Genomic DNA, 14,706 nt, shown 5'->3' on the forward strand with positions numbered 1-14,706 from the left:
TTGAAGATTGCTATTTTAACAAATTGTTTCATAATCAATGTGGGTTCCACAACTGTTCCATTAAGTTGTATATAAATATGGGTTGAACTTAATTTAACATGGCGAAATACACTTCAACAACAAGAGAAGCTTGACCCACAGATAATCCTCTATCGGCAGCCGACCGGATGAGATTAAGACCGTCAGACGCAGCAAAGCTATACTTATACATAAATGCTCAACCAAGAAACCGGCTGGAATTGAAAAAGTGTTTGCTCGGCAATTTCAATAGTTTGTATAGTATATGTCCATTTAACATGTTTTTAATATTTTATTAAGTGCAATATAAAACAGATACTATCAGTAGATTTAACTACTTCCATTGTCAACTAAATGAACTCATAGTAGAGTTTGTAAAACATCAATATCGAGGGTGGTTCAAAAACTAATTCAAAACACATCCAGAATAATCTAAATTATTTCTTCGTTTATTTTTATATTTTTAGTCTTTAACAAGTAGTTTAGGTTGGAAAACCATATAGTTGTATACCTTTCATAAGCTTTCCTAGTCATTGCTCTAATGTGGTATCAAGCCAACCTCGCTGATCGTCCCAAGGCTGTTTTGATTACAGATAGTGCTTGGAGCTTTACAGGCCGTCGAATCCGATTCGGAAATCAGTTCTCTTTAAAACGCGGCGGAGTGAGCAACATGAAGCCGTTGCTCCTAGTGTTGGCACTTTGTGGGGCCCAAGTCCATGCACACTCTGTGGGTCTACGGCCCGACTATAACGACTATAGCGACGAGGATACCAGAAGGGATTGGCTCCCCGAGCCGCTGAAGCCAGTTCCTTGGCAGTCGGAGACCCGATATGCACAGCCCCAAGAAGCTGTGGTTCAAGCGCCTGAAGTCGGACAGATCTTGGGAATTAGTGGCCATAAAACCATTGCCAATCGCCCAGTGAACGCTTTCTTGGGTATACGGTATGGCACGGTTGGAGGTGGCTTGGCGCGCTTCCAGGCGGCTCAACCGATTGGATACCAGGGACGAGTTAATGCCACCGTCCAGAGCCCCAATTGTGCCCAGTTTCCGGAGCTCGATCGCCTGAGGTTATCTGAATCGCGGGGAGAAAACGTCGACGATTGCCTTACCTTGGACATCTACGCACCCGAAGGCGCCAATCAGCTGCCCGTTTTGGTCTTTGTTCACGGTGAAATGCTGTTCGATGGCGGTTCTGAGGAGGCCCAACCTGACTATGTTCTGGAAAAGGATGTGCTGTTGGTCTCCATCAACTACCGACTGGCTCCATTCGGCTTCCTAAGCGCATTAACCGACGAGCTTCCTGGAAACGTCGCCCTTTCCGATCTGCAATTGGCTCTTGAGTGGCTGCAACGCAATGTGGTCCACTTCGGTGGCAATGCGGGACAGGTGACCCTAGTGGGTCAGGCTGGTGGCGCAACATTGGCACACGCCTTGAGCCTTAGCGGTCGTGCCGGCAATCTCTTCCAGCAGCTGATCCTGCAGTCGGGCACCGCCTTGAACCCCTACCTGATTGACAACCAGCCACTTGACACCTTGAGTACCTTCGCCCGTCTTGCTCGCTGCCCACCACCATCCATTAACCCATCCGCACAAGGACTTAAGCCCCTATACGATTGCCTCGCCCGACTGCCCACCTCCCAGCTGGTGGCGGCCTTCGAGCAGCTGCTTCTTCAAAACGAGCATCTCGGGCTCACCCAACTGGGTGGCTTCAAACTGGTGGTTGGCGACCCTCTAGGCTTCCTACCCAGCCACCCAGCCTCACTAGCCACCAACAGCAGCCTTGCACTGCCCATGATTATCGGGGCCACAAAGGACGCCAGTGCGTTCATCGTGTCGCGTAAGTACTTTTGTTGAGCTATTAAGTTCAAGTGGCCAAAATGTGCAATAATAACTTATGCATGTATACGAGTCCAAACATAACGTCAATGTTGCGTTTCACGATGGAGCTAATCTATTTCGGAAGAGCTCGATTGAGAGACACATTTGCTGATAAGGTGCTATTCTCGAGGTCAAGCTGATTAGAACTAGTTTAAAATGACAATTAAATTATATTTATATTATTGGGTATTTCCAAAAAAAATCCAGAGTAATCAGATAGCCTTTCGACATAAGCATAAGTGCTTTAAGATTTATTTTTATTTGGAGGTGTAACAAATATATTTTAAAAAGTTTTATATTTTGAATGTTTTAAGCCCAATAGCTGATTGAATTTGTTTCCATTTAAATCCAGGAATCTATGATCAGCTCGCACGACTGCAGTCTCGCAATGTGAGTGACTACATCGACGTTGTCCTGCGGCACACCGCACCGCCCAGCGAGCACCGCCTCTGGAAGCAGTGGGCACTGCGCGAGATCTTTACTCCGATCCAAGAACAGACGGCTAGTCTGCAAACAGTGGCTCCTGGTCTGCTCGAGCTGAGCAACTACATCCTGTATCGTGCCCCCGTGATTAACTCCATCAGTCAGTCATACCGCTCCGTGCCGGCCTACCTGTATACCTTCGATTACCGCGGAGAGCACCATCGGTTCGGACACCTGTCCAACCCTCTTCCCTTCGGAGTAGATGCCTCGCTCAGCGATGACAGCGTGTATTTATTCCCCTATCCACCCGAGGCTAGTCGCCTGAACCCCTTGGACAGATCGCTGTCTCGTGCCTTGGTCACAATGTGGGTGAACTTTGCTACTACTGGCGTGCCCAATCCTAGCTCTGGTGTATGGCCGCAGGCTACCTCCGAGTACGGCCCCTTCCTACGCTTCACAAACAATCAGCAAAGTCCGCTTGAACTAGATCCACACTTTGGCGAGGGAATTTACTTGCCAAATTATAGAGTGATCTATAAGCCGACGACTAACTTTTCACCTCCGATTACCACCACGACCACCACAACAACAACAACCACCACTACCAGCCGTCCATACGCCTACAACCCGTACGCCAATTGGCAAAACAGGCCTTCTCAGCAGCATCCGAATTGGCATCCTGCGGATCCGGAATACGTCAGGGCACAGGAAGCTCGTCAGCAAGAGTTCATCCGTGAGAGGGAGCAGCGTAGGCGGGAGCAGCAGCTGCGAGACCAACAGCGTTATCCTCAGCAGGAGCCACGTGAGCAGCAAGACGAGCGAATTCGTCAACAGCGAGAGCAGGAAGAACGACTGCGTCAGCAGCGAGAGCAAGAAGAACGATTACGCCAGCAGCGAGAGCTCGAAGAGCGTATTCGTCAGCAACAAGAACGAGAACAGTATGAACGCGAGCAGCAAGAGCGAGAGCAACGAGAACGAGAGGAGCTAGAACGTCAGCAGCGAGAGCGAGAGCAACAGCAACCAGAACAACAGCCCGAATACAATCCTGAACCAGTAAACCCGTGGGGTTATCCGGTACAAGAGCCACAGCCAGATGATAATCCGGAAGATGGACGGCTACCATATCCCTCATACGAACAATATGGTCCTGAAGGCAACGAAAATCTCCCCGAAACCGATGCCAATCGCAACTTCAGTGAGGAAGACCGCGAGCAACAACAGCAGGAGCAACTGCGTCGCGAGCAGCAGGAACAGCAAGAGCGAGAATATCAATTGCAATTGGAACGTGAGCAGCAAGAACGCGAGCAGCAGGAACGTGGACAGCAGGAACCTGGTCCTGAAGAATACCCTAGCTACGAAGAATATAGTAGAGCCCTACAAGAGAAAAATGCTGAACGTGATCGAATCTATGCCGAGGAGCAAGAGCGTGAGCGACAGCAGCAAGAAACATTGCTTCAAGAAAATCAACAGCATCCCGAACAAAGTTTGCCAGAGGAACAGCCAACCCATCCCAACTACGAAGCCTACGATGGCGACCGCAGCTATGCCGAGGAACAGGAGCGCGAGCAACAGCGAAGGGATCAGGTTGAACAGGAAAGAGAGGAACAGCCTGACGAGGACCAAGGGGAGGAGTACGAGAGATCACCAGATGAGGAAGAGGCAGCAGAACAGGATGTTCTCAAGGTTGAGGATTTCCCCAGCTATGAGGCTTACCTGGAGGCCGCAACCAAGCTTCGCGAGGAGCAAGAGGAACAAGAAAAATTGGAGGAGGAACGTTATAGGGCCCAACAGGAGGAGGAGGACCGCATTCAGGCAGAGAGGGAACGCAATTCTCGGAACTAAGTTACCAAATCAATGGTCCATATTATAATCATGTGAAACCACCTTTCATAATAATCTTCTATATATCTATAGAAATATGTATATCGAAAGCTATTGTTTTTGAATAAATACATTTTTGAATTATCGCTTACATCATAACTTTTGGTTTTATAAATTCTTTTTTAAATATTGGTCAAAAACGTATCTTATTGCGGTTTGGCCGCTTAACTAGGCTCTTGCGCCCGCCGAGTTTCGGATTTTGCAACCTTCTTGCATTCGATTTGGCCAGCTGTTTTCGACGTTTGTTTAGAGCTCGCTTTCGGCTGCGGCTTCGCAAATAGTATACTTCGCGGATCAGACTGTGCCCCTGTTCCTCATCGCTCAACGTGGCGGAGAACTCCGTGAAGTAGTTACCCCCAATTGTCATCGTATCGTCGATCCTCATGTATGGCCCGTAGAGCGTGGTCATCGGCGGCCAGTAGCCGACGCGAGCGGATCCCAACGGATTACCACTGATCACAAAGTTTGTCCAAAGCTCCACCATCCGGTGAGCCATCGACTGATCCGGGCGACTGAGACGAGTCACGTGCTCGGGGTAGGGAAACAGGTAGAGGGCCTCGTCGGTGAGCGAAACGCCCGCCTTGAAGGGACTCTGCAAGTTGGTCTCCTCGTCCATTTCCTTGTAACGATTAAACTCGCCCGCATAATCGAACGAGTAGAGGAACGTGTTGTCCGGATTGTGCTTGTTGTTCATATTCAGAGCCAGCAGGACAGGAAGCTTGTGGTTCAGAGTGCCAGCAACCTGAAAATTGGAAAAGTTAGTTTTAAGAATTTTATGCTGGTCGTTAAACCTAATGGAGTGTATTACAAAGTATATGAGGTCCTTTTATAACTTTAAATTAAAAAGTGCAATTCCTAAGAAAAGTTTGTTTTGGGAAAGCAACTCACATCGATTAGCCGGGGGATCAGAGTGTCGAACGTGCCGTTTTCCATCAAATTACGATTAAAGAAATCGTGGGTCACGAAGCTGGTGAGGAGCATCGTCTTGTCGGTGCCTACCGTTTGTCGGATCACGTGGTCGATGTAGTTGTACGTATTGTATTCATCATCCGGTATCTTTCCCTCAAAGTCATTGTCAACAATCTCGTTGAGCACTCGGGATCCGGCATTTTTGGGACAACCGCCCATTGCAGGATAGGAAAAGTTGGTTTCCAGCATCAGATCGTACGGATGCTTGGGCAAAACACCACTGGGTCCGCCGATGGTGAACTGTATGCCGCCGGTGTGCCCAATGCCAAGGTCAGATTTTTCCAGCTAATGAGAGGTTATACGAAATGGAAGTAATAATAATGATTATTTCATAACTTCTGTATCATAAAATTATTATCAGGTTAAAGGCTTTACAGAAAGTAACTAGCCAAATGTTGAACGTAAAAGGTTCACGTACCGCGTGCTCCATAAAGGCAGTGAGCAACTCCAAGGCCGTCAGCTCCATTAGGCAGGTGTTCAAATCTCGTACCGTCACCATTTTACAGTCGGCCTTCTTAGCGATTTCCTGAGCGTGCTTTCGCGGATCCTCCTCGAGGAAAATGGGCATAATGGCTGAGCCCGAGTGATATATCACCTGATGAAACAGGCCGCGCTGCACAACTGGCGAGAGCGTGAGCAGGTGGGCAATAGCAGCTCCACCCACTTGTCCAGCTACTGTGACCCGCGAAGGGTCACCGCCGAAGTATTTGATAAAGTGCTTTACGAACTGCAAAGCCAGGAAAATATCGAGGAAGCCAGCGTTGCCAGGAATCTCATCTGTCTTCGTAGAAAGAAAGCCGAAGGGTCCAAGGCGGTACTGGGGTGTGACCAGCACCACATCCTTCTCGAGCAGATAGTCCGGCGGAGCCTCGGAGTTGCTGCCCTCGTACAAATACTCGCCGTGAATGTAAACGAGAACGGGCAGTCGTGAGGTGACATTCGGAGTGGTTATGGTCATTGTCAGACAGTCCTCCACGTCTAAGACGTCATCCAACCTGCGGAGCGAGTCCATCGACACCACCGACGGGCAGCCAATCTTTTCCGCAGTGGCATCCATCACATCCTCCCACGGTTCAATCGGTCGAGGCGCCTATGAATAGCATAATTATATGATTACTGAGTTTGCATAAACAGGTTTAGAAGCATAAATTTTTAAAAAAGAATACTAAAATTCCATTAATAATTCCATTGCTTATCAGTAATCAGTTTTTAGCCAAAAAGAGTTCATAAATAAATAAGTCTTGTCAAAAGACAAAACTAAGTCTTGAATTTATTTAATGTATTTACAATTGATTAATCAAGCTTTTATTTATAAATGTTCTTCTATGACTCAGCTATCGTTTATCTTGCAAGTATTCTATTTTTTTCGATAAGATCAGCAAACGAAGAGTTCCGAGGGTAAATATTAGGATTTTACGAAATTGATGCCAAGTCCTCGATAGTATAGTGGTTAGTATCCCCGCCTGTCACGCGGGAGACCGGGGTTCAATTCCCCGTCGGGGAGACGTGAGAGATTCGTTTAATTTTTTGTTGTTCCTCTCTTAGAATCTTTTTTGTTTTGCTTATTTATTGCTGCTAAAAACATTAACATAATTTTGAAAGTTTTAAAATGCCATATAAGCCAGACGCTCAATAAAATCAAACATTTCTATTTGGAATTTTTCGCGGAGTTCCTCTGCGTCAGCCTTATTTTGCATACCGATGATTTTAATTTTTTGCATAATGTTAATGTATATGGCTTAATCACTTTTGTTCTGCTGACACACTTTCAAGCTTCTTCTATTTTCACTGATCACTTTTCCATATAATTTCAATATATTTTATTAATGTTTTAATTAATGGATAAGTATTAATATCCACTTGTATACCTTAAACCGATGCAGTCCTGTCGGAGGTTCCGCATATCTGACATCCACAAACTGTAACACTTCGCGTTTCGTCCAGGCAGTTTCGAGAATCTTTCCCTGGATGCTGCCCAAAGTGGGCAGCTCGACAATAGTGTCTTTCTCCTCATCATATTGCCTGCCACGAACCCTAGACTCCACCACGGATTGGAGTACTAGGAGCAGGGAAACTATTTGCCACCACAAGAGCTGCATTCCAGAGGATTTCGCGAACCGAACCAACACTCGCTTTGAGGAACCGATCGCAACTGATCTGTGGCCATCGGGGACCAATAGATTTTAGTCCGCTGTGACCCGAAGTTTCACCCCACTTCTGACCGAAATAGCCAAATGAAGAGTTTGCAAACGGAAACTGGCTAAAACGAAACGCGAAATGAACTGCAAATGATGCGGCGTCCCAGAGGCTAGAGCCACTGATTTATGCTAATAGATACACAGAAAACAATGTTCCCTAAATAAAACTTGTTTCAACATTTGATTTTTGGCTTCTACCGAACATTTTTAAAATATCTCATAAATAATATACCTTGCATACACTTCGTTCTAATTGTATTTTTTATATACTCCAAGTTAACCAAGTTAAGAGCTCGCAATTTTTTTGTTGGTCCATTACCTTAGAAGTTTTTCCAAGTGCAAGAATAGATATCGCTCCGGTTTTAGCTGCTGGGTTGATCGTCTTAAGTAAAAGGGAAATCTTTAAGAGCAGCCGCTGGCTCGAACTTCTGATTTGTCCAAAAGTCAGTCAAACATGGGACATCGTCCATTAACTTGGTTTGTCTTTCTCACGACGATGAAAGTGCGGGTAGCGCCAGGCAAAATTAATTTCTCGAAAGATGCGGGAACTGATTTAAATTTTAAATTTTACCTAATTGATTCCAGAAATTCTCTTCGCTACTGGAATTCACAGTACGAGGTATTATATCAATCATCATCATCGCGAGCTGCGGGAGAAAGCATTGGTGATGCTTCAGTGCCAAAAACTCCTCACTAATCGCAACAGATAATTCCACAATTTGGCTGCATTTAACTATAGACGAATTTGGGAAACCCCACCGTGTAAGGAAGCTAGAAAGCGAAGAGAGATAAAATATTTCTCTTCATTATTGTGCTTTTGTGAGCTCAATGTCAAGGGAATTGGAACCACATAACATATTCCCCAATTTATTATTAATTTTTGTTTCGTGTTGAGTCAGCATATTGTAAATATAACTCTGTGTCAACAAATTATTATTCTTCAAATCCGGATTTCTTAAAAGAAAATCGACAGCGTTTTAAGCAATTAACTCCAGAAATTAACTCTCGTAAATTTAAAGCAAGGCGATGATTTTTTCTCATCATGACCTGTCAATTCTGATGCAAAACTAGCAAAATAAATGGACCATAGAACAAATTAGTTGTCACGCTTAACTAAAACTTTATTATGTTCCCTAATGAATTATAATTTGAATTTGGCTCGAAGCCAGACTTTTGTTCACCTGGCAAAAGATGATTTATGTGGCCAATGAAGAAAGCAAGTTCTGAACTATGTTTTGAGCATTTTTTTAAATCAAAGCAGATTCGCCGCGCTCATGTAAGGTTCGCAATCAAGTAAATAATTTATGCTTTTTTTTAGTGCACAAATATAATTTAAAGCTGGCTCAACAAAATATAGGATAATCCATTAATGTTTTATTAAGCCCAAAAATTTCCACAAAACAGCTTTATATTGATTTGAAATTTAAAATTTCTTGTATTTTTGGTCTCACGTATGTTTATTGAGAATGTTTATGTTATAAATAAATAAAGGGACAAGTTACGTTGATAGGCTGGGAAACTCTACTGTTTCTGGACGCGCGTTGACTTCCTAGCGATGAAGACCCAGTTTTGGCCACCAGTTTGACTGGCAGCTCTCTGTCCCTCAGCATCGTCCTGATCCTCTTCATCCTCCTCGTTGGCATCGTTCAAACTATCCAGTTTGCTGGCCGCCAAAAGGGCTTCCTGCAGATCGTAGTACTCGTCGTTGACCAGGTTATAGCCGTGCTTTGCCTCCTCCACGGCGATGCGGTACTCATCCAGGTAATTGTCCCCGAAACTGACAGTCCGATCGATCTTCATGTAGGGTCCCGTCTCGTCGTTCATCGCTGGCCAGGCGGGCAGTCCAGGTGCTTGGGGAACTCCCGTTGTTGCGAAGGACGTCCAAAGGGCCACCATGCGACGAGCCACCTTGAGATCGCGGTTGGAGTTCAAGGCCAGGAATCGTGGCCACGGGAACAGGTACAGGTTGTCGTCGGTCAGTGAGACACCCATGTCGAAGGGCACAAAGTTGGCCTCATCCTCACCTGTGGCATAGCGATTCTGCTCGCCCTCATAGTCGAAGCTGTACAGGTAAGTGCTATTGGGAAGCTTCTTTGCGTTGGCCTGCAGGACCAATAATACAGGATTCTTCAGGGAAATAGTGCTGCAAAGCTGGATAAGAAAAGAGATTTGATCTATTATAATTATTGTTGTATCACATATAAGTCGGAATATACTTACATCGATCAGCCCTGGGGTCAGACGCTTAAAGGTGCCATTCTTAACATCATTCTGCGTGAATATCTCCTCGTCGGAGAACTCCTTCCACGATCCACTGGGATCGGCTCCATTAGCTTGTTCGATAATGGTGTCGATGTACTGCCTTCCGGTCATCGTGTCGTCCAAAATGGTTTCATTAAAGATATCCGCAAAAATGTCTGTAATGTTTAGTCATAATAGTATAGATAATATAACAATCTTGAAGAAATATATGTTGAATTACCTCTCAGCATGAAGGTGCCTCCATGCTTAACGCTACCGCCCATTGTGGGATAGGCCTGGAACTTCTCGGCGGCCAGCAGACGACCTGGATGCTCCGGCAGAATGCCAGATGGTCCGCCGATCACCAGCTGTACACCACCGTAGGCTCCGCCGGACAAGGATGGTTGATTTTCGCCGTGGACGCTGAAGGCGGCCAGAAGCATAGTTGCGTTTAGACGGTTTAGACACTTGTTCAGCTGATCCACCTTAGTGGACTGTTTGCATCCCGCGATCCGGCCAATGGCCTTGGTGGCGCCCAGTGGAGCATCCGTGATGAAGGCGGGCGACAGTGCCGTCCCAGACTGATAGATCACGCGATGGAAGAGGCCGGCCGGAACCGCAGGACTCAGGGTGAGCACGTTGACCAATGCTGCTCCGCCCACTTGGCCGAAGAGCGTCACCCGCTGTGGATCGCCGCCGAAGGATGCGATGTGCTGCTGCACCCACTTGAGGGCCAGGATGATGTCCGTGACCGCTGCATTGCCAGGCATCTCGTCCGTCAGCGTGGACAGAAAGCCGAAGGGTCCCAGACGATAACGCACGGACACCAGGACCACATCGTGCTCCAACAAATACCCGGGAGCTGCCTCCACAGAGTCACCGTCGTAGAAGAAATCGCCATGGATGTACACCATCACCGGCAGGGACTTGCCCTCCATCTGTAATGAAAACAGGATTATATTGGTAAATGAACTTTTCTAAATTAATTCTTGTAAAAGGCAATATTAGGTGTTGGAAATTAACTCACCGCCTTGGTGTTCACTGACAGACGCAGGCAGTCTTCCACATCGAAGCCATCTTCCTCCAGCTTGGCGAACACAATCAGATCCTGAATGGATGGACAGCCGGCGTGTGGTCGATGGGCGGGAAGGACGCCCTTCCAGGAAGGTGCGGGCTCAGCTGGCTGTAAATGAAACAAAAATATTATTATTAACTACTTGTACATATATATTCTTAAATTTCTTGTTATACCATTTGATTCAAATTGGAATTAGCAAATGTACTTCACACGCATTTCGTTTCCGGTATTTGGCAGGCGCCGTTCAACGTCCTCGATAGTATAGTGGTTAGTATCCCCGCCTGTCACGCGGGAGACCGGGGTTCAATTCCCCGTCGGGGAGAATGTTGAAAGCATTTATTTTTTAAACGAATTTTCAATTTTATTTTTTAACAACAGTTCGTTTTATATGCATTTACATTAATGTGCCTCGAAAGGACTTATTGTTTTATCGGTTATTAAGAATAAAGTTATAACTTCAAAATTATAAGCAAAACTTATGCTTAGTGGAACAATATTATTAATATATGAAACTAATAAAAAAAAACAAATACCTTGTTAAATTTTACGTGATCCATAACCAATAGTATTTTAATTCAAATACTTAAAAAAAATGCTTTCGCATTCTCCCCGACGGGGAATTGAACCCCGGTCTCCCGCGTGACAGGCGGGGATACTAACCACTATACTATCGAGGACGTTGATACTTTTGAGTCAAATATAATACAAGTTATGAGTGGTTAAATTTACCAACATCAAAGGTCTCAAAAAATAGTAAGAAATGCATGTACCTATTAATCTTGCGATAATAACAATATTAACTCACCCTGAATCGCTCTGCTTTGCCGTAGGGAATGTCCAAGAACTGCATTATCTTCTGCCCTGTCCAATCGGTGGTGAGAGTTCGTCCACGGAGCCTGCCCAAATCAGGAACCGTTGTGGTAAATACCTTTGGCTCTTGACCATTCTGACCCTGTTGCTTGTTGGGCTTCTGTTTCTGCACTTTTTGGGGCTTTGGACGCTTATTTTTCTGGATACCAAAGTTTTGATTTCCCGGTCTGGGCTTCTGCTGCTTCTGCCTATTGGCGTTCTTCTCTGCCAGGCCTTGTGCCACAAAAACGGCAAGAAGGACGATTGCCAGGAGCAGTACAACTCCACTAAACCGCGCCATTATATTATTTCGATCCGCTGCTGTGGGTAGATGGAAGCGAACTGTAAGCTATCCGAGATCTTTGCCCGCCAAGAAGACTTTCTCGCCATCTTCGAGTGACACTTGACCGGGCACGGGTTCTATTTCGAATAAAATGGGGTCAAGTTAGCACTCTCCGCTCCAATCTTCCTCTTAACTTCATGGTTACTTTTCGCGATTCCAATCGCTGAATATTCATCGACACCTAATCTAAATTCAAACTTTGGCAATGTATTGCCGAAAGGCAAGCCCGCGATCTAAATGGGATTATGCTCGTTGACATGAAAGTAAAATAGAGCCAGGCGCAACCTGTTCTACGATTGACCCCTAGGGCATTTTCTCCCACTGAGCAAGATTCACTGAGTATCTCCACACGATGAGATATTGCATTATGCTAATCTCCTTTGGGCCAGACATCTGTATCCTAAAATGGTTCATATAACAACTTTCTTTTAACATCTGTTTATATTTGCTGACAAATTGCGTACAGCTAGGCTATATCTAATACAACGTTTTCGATTGTATGAGTGAATTACTCCTCATACAGCTTCAACAGACTTAAGTAGACTTTATGGATTGGTTACAACTGGTACAGAGATCTATAGATACAATTTATCTCAAATGACACAATGTTCGGCAGCTATTTTTAGTCCATATGTGACAGTCTACAAAAGATTTGTACATAAGCATGCATGTTGCGTTCGAATTCGAGTTGACAGACTCCTTGGTTTATGCAAATTACATTTGTTAATTTTTTATTAATATATTACTGTGGTAAACGTAAAATTAGATTAGATTAAAATGCATTGGACTACAACTAGTTCATAAACGCGCAAACAATTGCATTGAAATGCTGAAGTACTCAAAAGCGAAGTATGCATGTTTTGTAGAGAACATCTTGAAGAACAACCAAAAAAACTTGTGGGTGGACGCGAGAACACCTGGTCGATCAGCAGAACGGCAGGTGACTCACATTTGCCTAAATGTAGTACAGGCGCACAACCGATTTGGTGATGAGTGTCTCGTTGTCGTAGAAACTGGTTTGGATAGTCACATTGCCGTTCAAGACCTTGGCAGGCATCATCTGGGATTCGGGTGCCGCCTCGATTGTCGACTGCCAGGTGTTGGTGGTGTTGGCACCCACGAATCCCATCTCAAAGAACCACTCCTCCATGATGCGGCCCTTGAAGAGCACCTTCTGGTCCAGGCGAAAGTTCTCCATCGACTCGATGGTGCTGAAGTTGATCTCCCGGGAAACGGCACGCATGTCGAGTATTTTCACCGGCACTCGGGCCTCATGCTCCTGGTCCGGTGCCGAGAAGTCCTTGTTCTCCTGCCAGATTATTTTTCCGCTGTCGGCATCCCGCAGAATCATATAGTTGATCTGGAATCCCTTCTGGATCCTGTCCCCGGCACTCTGGTCGTCGGAGCCCATCGGTGGCCGTGGAGGTTGCAAGTCGGTCAATCGGGTGCACTGCCAGGTGGGAGCGCCTACGCGTTTACGTATACTTTCGGGCAGAAAATCAATTATGTTTATTTTTAATTCTAATGCCGAGACAGCTGTTCGGCCGTGAACTAGTTAAATGAACGCGATAGGCAAGATGGAATCAGTTTAAAGAGCTACTCCGCCCTGGTAGAACTAGATTTTTGGTTGAACTTGTAAATATTTTTTAAGTATTCTTAGTATTCTGGCTAAAGAGTTTACTTCCCATTTTATTCCTAAATTTTAAATAATGCTTCTTATAATAATTTAATGGTTTATTTATCCTAATAATTATAATTTCTTCGATGGACCCAACTGTTAAGGCGCAATGTTAATGTACTGTTAATGGCAACTAAGCCGGAACTGGAACTGGTTCCGCGGCAAACAGCTGGCTGGCACTACCATCGCTAATTCGCATAAAATATAAAAACATTCCTAGGAAACTTAGAATTAGTAATAGTAAGAAATGATTATATATGGCGTCTATATAGTTAGTAAATCGGGTGGCCTTATATTCAACCTGGACAACAATGTGCCACGCATTGAGCACGAGAAGACCTTTACATACCCTCTGGACTTGGTGCTGGACTACGATTCCAAGAAGGTATCGGTCTCGTTCAACAGAAAGGATGGAATAAATGGTGGGTGTGTCTGTGAATTTTAGAAACATAACCACCTTAATATATGCTTACGAACAGTGGGCCATGTCCTGGTGGCGGTCAACGGTATGCCCGTCAATGGAGTCACCCTGGATGATGGACGCGATGTGAGGACGACACTGGATGCACCGGAGAACTATCCCATTAACCTGAAGTTCAGCCGGCCAAAGATGACCACCAACGAGAAAATCTTTCTGGCCAGCATGTTCTACCCGCTGTTCGCCATCGCCAGCCAACTGAGTCCGGAGCCCAAGAGTTCCGGCATCGAGATCCTAGAGGCGGACACTTTCACGCTGCACTGCTTCCAAACGCTGACCGGAATCAAGTTCATTATAATCTCGGAAACGGGTCTCAATGGCATTGATCTGCTGCTGCGAAAGGTTTACGAGCTGTACTCAGACTACGTGCTCAAGAACCCCTTCTACTCCCTGGAGATGCCCATTCGATGCGAGCTCTTCGACAACAAGCTCCAAGAGCTCCTCGCCCAGGTCGAGAAGACGGGCATTAGCAATATCGATAAATAAACGTTAGTTAGTCTTTGTAATACGTTATTGAATTTTTTCTATGCAGGATCAGGGTTACGTTCTAAGTGGGAGCATAGGAACATATATCGCTTTATCAGTTTGGATATTTAAAGTTGTTGCTGAAAGAGATGGCATAAATTATAAATTATAGTAATATTTATTACTAGTAAAAATGCCGCAGTAAA

General features: G+C 45.3%; 5 protein-coding genes and 3 non-coding genes across 9 annotated transcripts; 4 read left to right on the plus strand and 4 right to left on the minus strand.

Annotated features, from left to right (window-relative positions):
- Nucleotides 1-184: 184 nt before the first annotated feature.
- Nucleotides 185-4,291, plus strand: Glt (Glutactin). Of its 2 annotated transcripts, NM_058156.4 has the most exons (3): nt 185-270; nt 612-1,856; nt 2,250-4,291. In NM_058156.4, the coding sequence occupies exons 2-3, from the start codon at nt 689-691 to the stop codon at nt 4,160-4,162; spliced, it is 3,081 nt and encodes a 1,026-aa protein (NP_477504.1). In that variant the 5' UTR covers nt 185-270; nt 612-688; the 3' UTR covers nt 4,163-4,291. The 2 variants fall into 2 exon arrangements, with proteins under 2 accessions (NP_477504.1, NP_001245946.1); NM_001259017.2 differs by lacking the exon at nt 185-270 and having other exon boundaries at nt 639-1,856.
- CG9287 (uncharacterized protein) lies at nt 4,264-7,299 on the minus strand. Its single transcript, NM_135400.2, has 4 exons — nt 7,039-7,299; nt 5,589-6,260; nt 5,090-5,455; nt 4,264-4,943 (listed from the first exon to the last, which is right to left on the minus strand). The coding sequence occupies exons 1-4, from the start codon at nt 7,267-7,269 to the stop codon at nt 4,335-4,337; spliced, it is 1,878 nt and encodes a 625-aa protein (NP_609244.1). The 5' UTR covers nt 7,270-7,299; the 3' UTR covers nt 4,264-4,334.
- On the plus strand, nt 6,603-6,674 carry tRNA:Asp-GTC-1-7 (transfer RNA:Aspartic acid-GTC 1-7). Its single transcript has one exon. It is a non-coding gene; the product is annotated as a tRNA-Asp (tRNA).
- Nucleotides 7,300-8,811: 1,512 nt separating the features above from the next.
- CG9289 (uncharacterized protein) lies at nt 8,812-11,863 on the minus strand. The gene is made up of 5 exons (NM_135401.2): nt 11,493-11,863; nt 10,637-10,792; nt 9,851-10,547; nt 9,589-9,785; nt 8,812-9,519 (listed from the first exon to the last, which is right to left on the minus strand). The coding sequence occupies exons 1-5, from the start codon at nt 11,835-11,837 to the stop codon at nt 8,890-8,892; spliced, it is 2,025 nt and encodes a 674-aa protein (NP_609245.1). The 5' UTR covers nt 11,838-11,863; the 3' UTR covers nt 8,812-8,889.
- Nucleotides 10,938-11,009, plus strand: tRNA:Asp-GTC-1-8 (transfer RNA:Aspartic acid-GTC 1-8). The gene has a single exon. It is a non-coding gene; the product is annotated as a tRNA-Asp (tRNA).
- On the minus strand, nt 11,293-11,364 carry tRNA:Asp-GTC-1-9 (transfer RNA:Aspartic acid-GTC 1-9). Its single transcript has one exon. It is a non-coding gene; the product is annotated as a tRNA-Asp (tRNA).
- A 446-nt stretch (nt 11,864-12,309) lies between the features above and the next one.
- PrBP (Prenyl-binding protein) lies at nt 12,310-13,442 on the minus strand. The gene has a single exon (NM_135402.3). It carries the CDS (start codon nt 13,288-13,290, stop codon nt 12,835-12,837), a length of 456 nt encoding a protein of 151 aa, NP_609246.1. The 5' UTR covers nt 13,291-13,442; the 3' UTR covers nt 12,310-12,834.
- A 275-nt stretch (nt 13,443-13,717) lies between these two features.
- Trs23 (TRAPP subunit 23) lies at nt 13,718-14,539 on the plus strand. The gene is made up of 2 exons (NM_135403.2): nt 13,718-13,979; nt 14,037-14,539. The coding sequence occupies exons 1-2, from the start codon at nt 13,805-13,807 to the stop codon at nt 14,519-14,521; spliced, it is 660 nt and encodes a 219-aa protein (NP_609247.1). The 5' UTR covers nt 13,718-13,804; the 3' UTR covers nt 14,522-14,539.
- Nucleotides 14,540-14,706: the final 167 nt, after the last annotated feature.

The sequence above is a fragment of the Drosophila melanogaster genome, chromosome 2L, assembly GCF_000001215.4.
Source record: "Drosophila melanogaster chromosome 2L".
NCBI classification, from domain to species: domain Eukaryota; kingdom Metazoa; phylum Arthropoda; class Insecta; order Diptera; family Drosophilidae; genus Drosophila; species Drosophila melanogaster.